This window comes from Polyodon spathula, chromosome 1 (genome assembly GCF_017654505.1).
Source record: "Polyodon spathula isolate WHYD16114869_AA chromosome 1, ASM1765450v1, whole genome shotgun sequence".
NCBI lineage: Eukaryota > Metazoa > Chordata > Actinopteri > Acipenseriformes > Polyodontidae > Polyodon > Polyodon spathula.
Genome location: NC_054534.1, coordinates 80,642,634 through 80,652,676, shown reverse-complemented (window position 1 = coordinate 80,652,676; position 10,043 = coordinate 80,642,634). Strand labels below are relative to the sequence as shown.

Below are 10,043 nucleotides of genomic sequence, written 5' to 3'. Positions count from 1 at the left end.
ATATATATATCTATATATATGATATAGTATATATGATATTATATTAGATAACGTATAAGTAAAGGCTAATTAGAACCCTGCAGTGATATGACCTGGTGAGTAAAATTAAACCAGATTTAATCATGATGGGTGCTGACACCAGCTGTGGTAATGGCATTTTCACACAGGTCAACGTGGGATGCATGTGAAGTGCTGGACCTCATCGTTTAGCAGTAATATAAGCAAGTATTATACCATAAGACCATATTACAGTTAGGAGATATTTATTGTACACCTGTTTTGTGTGTGTGTGTGTGTGTGTGTGTGTGTGTGTGTGTGTGTGTTTGTTTTGCCTTATTACTAATAAGTGATTAAATAAAACAAGGTCTTGACAATATATGATAAAGATCAGTGCCAGGACTCAAATCACTGATCCGAGCAGGGCCCAATGCAAACAGGTTCTGATTAGCAAGAATGCATTATGACATGTGATTCTGTGGTATGAATTTACTACATCCATATTACTTAACCCTAAACCTAAACCTCAACAAAACCCTTACCTTAAATATCATACATTGAAGCTTTAGTGTATAATGAAGAATATAATAAACACATTATTTCACCTTGTTATAGAGAATATATTTATTTTATTTTATTTATTTGTGTGTTTCTACTGTCAAATATCCAGCTTTCATATTCTGTTCTTTTTCATCAGCTTATTAAATTGCAGTCATTTTTGATAGAAGATACTACAAAATTTCTGGACCCCAGTGTGTTTGCAGAGTCTGTATGTCTACCGTGGAGATGGGACCAATGGACTTGGATAGGCAAGTGAACCTGACAGTGGAGGATGGCTATAGATCATTAATAGACTCTAGTATACCTGTATGCTGCACAAATGCCACAACTCCATCCTTTGACCACCTCCCACCAGATTTGGAAGATAGCACAAAGCTGATTGGGGTGCAAATCATACTTATAGTAGCTTACTGTACCATCATTCTTCTTGGTGTTATTGGCAACTCCTTGGTCATCTATGTTGTATTTAAGTTTAAAACACTGCGCACTGTGACTAATTTTTTCATTGCAAACCTTGCTGTGGCAGATTTATTGGTAAATACTTTGTGCCTGCCATTTACATTGATCTACACCCTTCTAGGCGAGTGGAAATTGCCAGGACTCAAATCACTGATCCGAGCAGGGCCCATATGCAAACAGGTTCTGCATTAGCAAGAATGCATTATGACATGTGACTGTCTGTGGTATGAATTTACATACATCCATATTACTATAACCCTAAGACCTAAACCTCCAAGGAGACTTGCCTTAAATATCATACATTGAAGCTTTACATGTATAATGAGCGAAGTACTAATAAACACACTGGCTATCTTCACCTTGTTATAGTAGAATATACATATCCCCTTTTAAATCTATTCAGTTTTGTACTGAGAAATGGTCTGATAACATATTCTGTTGGCTTTTTCATACAGCTTATTAATGCTGCAGCTGCATTTTTGATAGAAGATACTGTCAAAATTTCTGGACCCCAGTGTGTTTGCAGAGTCTGTATGTCTACCGTGGAGATGGGACCAAGTGGACTTGGATAGGCAATGTGAACCACCACAGTGGAACGATGGCTATAGAAATGTTAATAGACTCTAGTGGTACCTGTATGCTGCACAAATGCCTGCAACTCCATCCTTTGACCACCTCCCACCAGATTTGGAAGATAGCACAAAGCTGATTGGGGTGCAAAATCATACTTATAGTAGCTTACTGTACCATCATGTCTTAGCTTGGTGCTCTACTTTTGCCAACTCCTTGGTCATCTATGGGTGTATTTAAGTTTAAAACACTGCAGCACTGCTGACATAATTTTTTCATTGCAAACCTTGCGAGTGGCAGATTTATTGGTAAATACTTTGTGGGCCAAGTGGATTTACATTGATCTACACCCTTCTAGGCGAGTGGAAGATTTGGACAATGTGTTGTGTCTTTCAATGGTCCCATATGCTCAAGGTTTAGCAGTGCACGTATCTACAGTAACCCTAACTGTCATTGCTCTAGACAGACATAGATGCATAGTCTATCACTTTGAGACCAAAATGTCCAAGGAGACTTGCTTTATTGTCATTGGCATTACATGGATGATCAGCGCAGTACTAGCAAGCCCACTGGCTATCTTTAGAGAGTATGGTACATTCCACATATCCCCTGATAAATCTATTCAGTTTTGTACTGAGAAATGGTCTGATAACAACCGAGATGGCACTGTATACAGCATCTCAATGCTGCTGCTGCAATATGTGTTGCCACTGTCAATCATTTCCTTTGCGTACATCCGAATCTGGAGTAAACTGAAGAACCATGTAAGTCCAGGTGAAGGGAATGTTCGCCACCACAGAAGAACGAAAACCACAAAAATGTTGGTTACCGTTGTGGTAGTGTTTGCCGTGAGCTGGCTGCCATTTCATGCTTTTCAGCTTTGCATTGATATCGATAACAACGTCTTAGATATGAAAAATTTTAAATTAGTGTATACCATATTTCATGTAATAGCTATGTGCTCTACTTTTGCCAACCCATTCCTTTATGGGTGGATGAATAATAACTACAGAAATGCTTTCATAAATGTGTTTAAATGCGAGCAGAAGGTTGATTCTATCCACCTGGAGGGCCAAGTGGAGTTCAATACAAAAAAAAAGACCTTGGAAGCAGAAGATATAGCCAATGCGAACGGTCATTCAACAAAGCGACATCCCACCAATGTTTGAAGGTGATAAGAAGACCACATAAGGACATTGACGTAACACATTGTGTAGACAAACGATATATTCGAATATATATATTTGGGGGCGACTTCTGGCTTAAAAATTACGGTGAACCTATATATATATATATATAATATATATACACACACACACACACACACACACACACACACACACACACACACACACACACACACACACACACACACACGTTCATAAACCCCTAAGGCAATCTCAAAACACCTTTGCAGACAGTTAGCGCACCAAAATCAAGCGCACGTGTGGGATTTAGCAAACATGTTTTAGTGCTAGCCCGGCAAGTCAGCGATGGACATCGGCTGAACTAGGGGAGTGTCTTCCTTTACATACAAAAGTAGCAATTTAGCAAACCATCAACAGTGTTAGCATTTGCGTTTCAGTTGACGTGAAAACCAGGATTAAAATGTGCGCAAATTACCACTGAAACTACCAGGGAAGCAGGTAAAGAAAAGAGAGAAAAAAGAGAAATAAATATAGAGTCTGCACTGGATTTCTGTGTGGCCAGACATCTATCTTTTCTAAGCCTGTCTGTCACACAATGTTTGTAGGAATTGTGCCCCAACAGACAAACAATCATTGGCATCTGCCAACTGCTTCAGGGTGACCTGGAAGGATACATGTGGAGAGCACACTGTTTGCCTATTAGCACTAAGGGTACCCGCTGCACTAATATTTTATGCCACTGGCTCATTCCAACGTACTGAGGGTTACTGTAAAGCAATAAATATTTGCAACACAAATATTTGGTGAATCACACTCATAAAACCTATTTTTCTCCAGAAATGTTGGCTACCCATTGCAATATACAAATTGTAATTTGATTTCATATCAACAGTGTTTTTTTTTTTTTTTTTTTTCCATACTTGAAAATCGCATAATGAAAGGCTCGCAAATATTTATGGCTTCACAGTATACTGTAGACATGAGCCAGTCGGCTGTATCACGTGCAGTACGACATGTACCTGTATCTTTAGTAGAGCGGGCAGGAGAATTCATCCATTTCCCTGTCTCACACTGAAGCAGTGGCTACTGACACTGCTGCTCAACCCCACGACCCCTGCCGAACAAAGGTATAACTTTACCTTTAAATGTGCTCATACAAAATGCGATTCTGATGTTTGGATGTCTCTGTGGGAATACCACAGTACACTCCTCAGAAGGTTAGCAATATCCTCCTGGCTGGTTGTGTTTTACATAACACAGCTCTCTGTAATGGACGGAGAAAAGATTACAGGGTTTGAGGGAAGCAGATGCTGAACTTAAATTCTCAGTGGTGGAGGCTGCAGATGCTGCAAGTGCAGGGCAGGTCAGACAAAGCCTTATACATTACTTTTTTTTATTTTGTAAGTATTCAATCTCCACTCCTCCTCAATTCGGTTGCTGGACATTTTAAATTTTGTGGCGTTTTTGTCTCCTTTTTTGGGGGGTTTCAAAATGCCCTCCGTTCACTATCGCAGACACACAGGTGCTCTTAAAGGAAATGTTGAATCCTTATTGGTTGTAAATTTACAACTGTGCTTTGATTGGCTGGGCGCACAAATCGCTCTTTGATATGCATTAGCCCACGTATGAGACCCAACTTCTAAATCACGTTTTTGTGTGCTATCACGAAGGTTCGCTAAGGCTGTCATTTTTGCCCTAGCGTAAGCGGCTGCGCACATATTTGCGAAATAGAGCCCACATACTATATATACATATACATCTTTTGTTTCCTTTACTTCCAGCTTCAGAATTAGAGTTTATTATCTCGGATGATAATTGCTATTTTCTGTTACAGAGAACTGCAATAGTTAGTTAACTAATATCTGAAGTTCTAACTTCAAATGCAGCCCATTAAAAAAGTTACTTTACTGCCAAACATATTTTTTACTGCCTGACATGGGATTTCAGCTAGCTGCGTGATAGGCATTGGTAAATGTTACAACTATAATTGTGTGTTTTGATGATACATTTTGAAAAGTACAAGCTTTTTTGTAAAAAAAAAAAAAAAAATCATCGCAATTCATGTTGAAAAATGGCTCTGAGTAAAGCACTTGAATGTAGGCAGTTCTTCTTTGGTTTTATGTTGAAGAAAAGCTAATGAATCAAGGAGCATCACTGTAATTACAGTTGCACAAAAATACGGTGCAATTATTCGGTATATTAAGTAGAGCAATATGTGGCTTATGTAGTGACACATGGTAGAGTGTGGTATTAACTTATATTTAGCACTTTAATTGTCAGCAATCATCCTTTTGACGAACAACATTACCCCAATTTATTGCATTAAAAGAGGCTTAAAAACAAACAGACTTGTGGTGTACAAATCATCAGTACAGTACTCAACAGTGGTAAGCGATAATACAAAATATCAAACTGTAATCCTAAAACTTTACCGATTTGCTGGTTTTTATATTGTTTTTTAAACAGCACAACTGTGTCAGTTCTACATAGTTATTATTGTTATTATATTTTAATTGTGCCGGGTAAATTGCTTTTAATATACAGTATCCTGCTGGGTGTTTTCTTGAAATATTTGCAACTTGCATGAATTTTAATTTATGCTGTATGTAGCCTTCTTGTTGTGTGAGGTAAGATGAGTGTTAAACATATCACACGATATAAAATTGTGTTGAATGAGCTGTATTTTTAAAAAAAAGGAAAATAAAAAAAAATAAATCTATATGATAGATCACCTACAGTGATTCATTAAGGACATGAAAGAAACCAAATAAAAGGAACTTGTCGACATGTATTTTTTTTCTGTATTTTTGTAAAACTGCAAAGTTGATTTACAGTGATGGCCATGAATATTGGAGTATCAGTCAATAAGGTTCATTTCTGACCCATGATAAAACTGATAAACTGGAATAAAACTTGAAGCACTCATCATACATTCAGAAAACAATAGGTAATTAAGTCAAGTAGAATATTTTCTTGTTTTGGCTTAATAGTTAATAACAGTTATTGTTTTACCTCAGCATTATTATGAACATGCTGTTTTTCTAGTAATAAAGGGGCAGGTATAGGCGTAATGGTGATGATAACCATGATACCACATGAGCTCAACATCCGGCTGTGTGAGCCCCTGGCAGTACTAGCCTGATACAGGTTGATCTGCTCTTGTTGTGTGTGCTTGTTAAAAAGGGAATCTGATCCACAATTGGTCTGCATGCTGTTAGCACTGCTGAGGTTTTCTGCTTCTCACCTCTCTATGGAACCCATAAGGTCTTCTGTTAGCTGCATTCAGCTCTAATTCCTTTGGGTCTTCAGTGCGTCTATATTCTAAACAAAACCTCCCAGGGACTTCCATAGCATAATGGGAGCTACCCCAGGACAGCACTGATGAATTGTGTTGATTATTAAATCCTGTGACAACATGAACAACATGCATTCCTTTACTTTCCTCTGCCATATCATTGCTAGCCAGTGCAGGACGAAGTGAGGAGCTGCCAAAATTCACTGAAGCAAGCACATAAATTAATTGTGAAATCCATTGAAAAAGCAAGCAGTGTTTTGTTACAGCATATAACAAATGTTATGTATACATAAAATGAATGATTACTTAATATATTTGGATTGCTTAACAGGATGATTTTGCAGTGGGGATTTTAATCTCTAGGGTCCTATCCCTGTTAAATACAAATACAAAACCATTAAGAATAAATCTAACTTCTAGCTTTGTGTATTTATTTATTTATTTATTTATTTTTTATCAAATAAGAGATTATATTTGTGGCCACCACTGTAATATTAAACTTTTAATAATTATTGTGTTTTGTTTATTTACAGAGTAAACAAATGTGAACAAATATTTTATCTAAAATTAAGAATTAGTATTTGCTTTTCTGGCAAATTGTAATGTGGGTTACTATGAAGAAATAATATATTGTAAATAAAACTGACCTGCAAAATGAACCAGATGTGGCTGTTTGTTTCTTCATACTCATGTTATACCATACAATGAACAAACTTTAAATACTTCATTAACGGTTTGGTAATATGTTACATTGAGTGTCTACTAACATTGTAATTACATTGCAATTCTACAGCCGTATAAATTACAATGTTACCAACTGCCTAAAACTTTCATTTTGTAAAACACATAGTTGCATTGTAACTACACAACCATTGATGCAATTCCTGTGTTATTAGTGTAATTGAGTGTAATCAAAAGACACTTAATGTGAAGTGTGTCCAATCTTTTTTTCATAAGCTTTTGCGATGCAGATGTGTACAAACTGAAATCATAAACATTATACATATCGAGCTATATACAGTATAGAGTCAATTATCCAAACTAATTGGGATCGATACTAGTTTGCAGAATCAATTTGTATGGATAATTGAACAGGTATTAATAACTATTACTGTACCTTTAATAACATACACAAGTACTTAATATGAAAATACCTACTGATGATATATTGCTAGTAACCTATTCTGTCACATGAAGTATACAAAATTATAAAGCTTTACAAATCATTAAGTGAATGCAACTCAGTCAAACTTTAACACCTACAGTAAAGGTAATGAAATACTGTAATTAAACATACTATATACCAAACTTTGAAAATCAAAGAATACAATTCAGTACAACTTTGACACATTACAGAACTTCAGGAATCATTAAACTTTAAAAAAAAATCAGTAAAATGTTTCTATACTTTGATACTTGCTATTAAGGCATTGCAATAATGTGCAATTGAAATTAATATTATAAAAGTTCTTAGCTGCTCAATAACAGACAGGATCTCCAGCCCTTACTGACGAAATAGAAAAAAAAAATCAAGAACTAGGTTACTGTTTTAATTTGATTAACTGCAACAATTTAAAGCACACAGTGCTATGTCTAATGTTTTGTTTGGTCTGAATAATTATTTAAATTTAATTTGCCTCTGTCTGCTGGTGTTTTCTTTGGCAGCTAAATCTCGTAGCCGTTTTAATACACCACACGTAATTCATCATGGTTGATTAGATAGTACGGTTGATCAAAGATCGGCTAATTGAATCTACTGTATATATATTTAAAAAAAATTCCCAAGGAAGAAGCAGGACATAGTTCAAAAGCATTTAAGACATTAATGAATGATAATAATAAATTTTAATAACTATCTAGAGTACATGGCAAAGGTTAAAGTTCACAAGGCAATTTCTGGTTGCTAGGATAGTGTAGATGTTTCATCAATCAAATACACTGGAATGTAAGCCTTTAGCATCTATTAAAATGAAAAGCTAAAGGTTACAGTGCACTTGTTTTATGTACAGAGTGGTGCTTGTTAGAAATGTGCTGAGAATTGATATTTAATAACTCGTTTGCCATGGATTACTATTGAAAAGGACACAGGCCATTGATTTTCTGAGTTTTAACGAGGTCAAAAAACAATTTTGCACATTTCAGGTTTCAGCTACTGAAAATAAATACTTAGCTTAGATGTTTACATGCATTTGTCAATTAATATGACTTTAATGTCCACAGTGTATAACTAATTCACTTCACTGTTTAACCCTATATATACTATCTGAGCCTTGCAGACCACTCGTGTCTTTATTGACCCCATTTGTATTTCTGGAATCAGAAAAAAAAAGCGGCATGGAGACCACAGACTGAACACTGTTGAGCTACAATTAATATTGTATATTAAAAACATTCAACAAAAATAATCCTAGACTGTTTCATTATTGTATGATACAAAAGACAGTGTTGTATTCAATGGCATCGTACAACAACAAATTCAATTTGAAGTCTGCTTCTTGCCATCCAGACAGCAAGTACTATACATTTAAAATAAAATGATATGCTGGATTAGAATATTTTATAGTAAATTGTTAAATAGCAAGTAGCTTGACAGTTTTTTTTTTCTGTTCTCCTATGTTTGCAAGTGCTGTTTTTCCAAGTAATAAGTTTTCTGACATTTTCTCGTAGCTTGGTGCCTCTAGCTGTTTCGAAATGTTCAGCACTGACCAAGATTTCAGTTTTTTGCAGGTATCAGGCTTTTAAAGACTGATCACCCACACCTGTCATGGCTTTGACAGACTCATTGAGAGCAGAAATTGATCCAAGACTGTCACCACTACTGGAAGCAGGCAGATCTTTGGGATACAAATTAAACATTTGTGAAACTGCAATAGTATTAAAATGTTATAATAACTGTACTGTGTTTTAAAGAATATAAACCCAGCAGAAATACTAAACGCATTTTTGAAACACACTGTTCAGAAAAAATAAAAGTTATAATATACTCTGTGTTAACATATAGTTATGTTGAAGGATTCTATAGTCCTCTTTATTCTATTATAACAGTAAAAAAGGATTATTGGATCTTTGTAACTCTAAGTAAAAAGGGAGCTGTTAGGGTTATGGTGATCAAAAAACACCTGTGACATGAGCTAAGCTTATCCTTGTCTGAGAGCTACCGGTGTCAAGGCTTATAACCTTGAGGAGAAAGGCAGAAATGAGTATCTCATTTAATTAACTCAAATGTTCACAGTCAAGTCTCTTATTTATAAAAAAAAAAAAAGTAGTGAGCTTGATCGCTGAAGCGAGACTCACTGGTCATCAACAGTTTGGATCCAATGCCTTTGTAATTATTGATTTTTAATGCCAAATTTAATATTCATTGCTTCATTATATTATAGAAATTAATGACAGCTTGGCAAAAGAAGTGAGGGGGAGAAATAGTGTAGGACAGGGTCTTAGATCTAGTAAGAATGTGTAATACATTTTTCTTTTTTAAATGCTTACAGTAGTTTCATATTAATAACAACTAACCATGACAGGAAGGCAGGTTATCTGGAACCTGCCTGTCTCAATAACTAATATGAGACTGTTACATTTGACTGTGTTTTTGATAGCCTGGATTTAAGTGAAAATAATCGGATTCACAATTGCAGACTTAGAAGTTTGCTATGAACCTTCTAGCAGCCTTTATCTTGTATTATTTTGTTAAAATGCATCTATATATGAAACAAAGCCAGCCTATTGAGAAGAATGTCTTTAATGTTAAGAGGGAAATATATTTGAGATCTCAGTCAAGTATCACTTGACTTGCTAATTACAAGTTGCATGGTCCATGCTCTGAAGATCTTTGAAAAAGCTGGTTGTTGTCTGCCTTTGAAGACAGTTGTTCTCTTTACATTATATTACACAACTACACTTCCATATATGGGAAGGAAAGAATATTTTTAAATTTCTATTTCACTTATATTGACGCATTGCTGTAAGGTATAGGAATTATATTTTAGCTTTAGAGAGTGATACACTGTATGTTC

General features: G+C 35.5%; 1 protein-coding gene across 1 annotated transcript; it reads left to right on the top strand.

Annotated features, from left to right (window-relative positions):
* Positions 1-722: 722 nt before the first annotated feature.
* On the top strand, positions 723-2,756 carry LOC121324915 (neuropeptide Y receptor type 2-like). Its single transcript, XM_041267155.1, has 2 exons — positions 723-1,149; positions 1,959-2,756. Exons 1-2 carry the CDS (start codon positions 769-771, stop codon positions 2,754-2,756), a joined length of 1,179 nt encoding a protein of 392 aa, XP_041123089.1. The 5' UTR covers positions 723-768.
* The last annotated feature ends 7,287 nt before the right edge of the window (positions 2,757-10,043 follow it).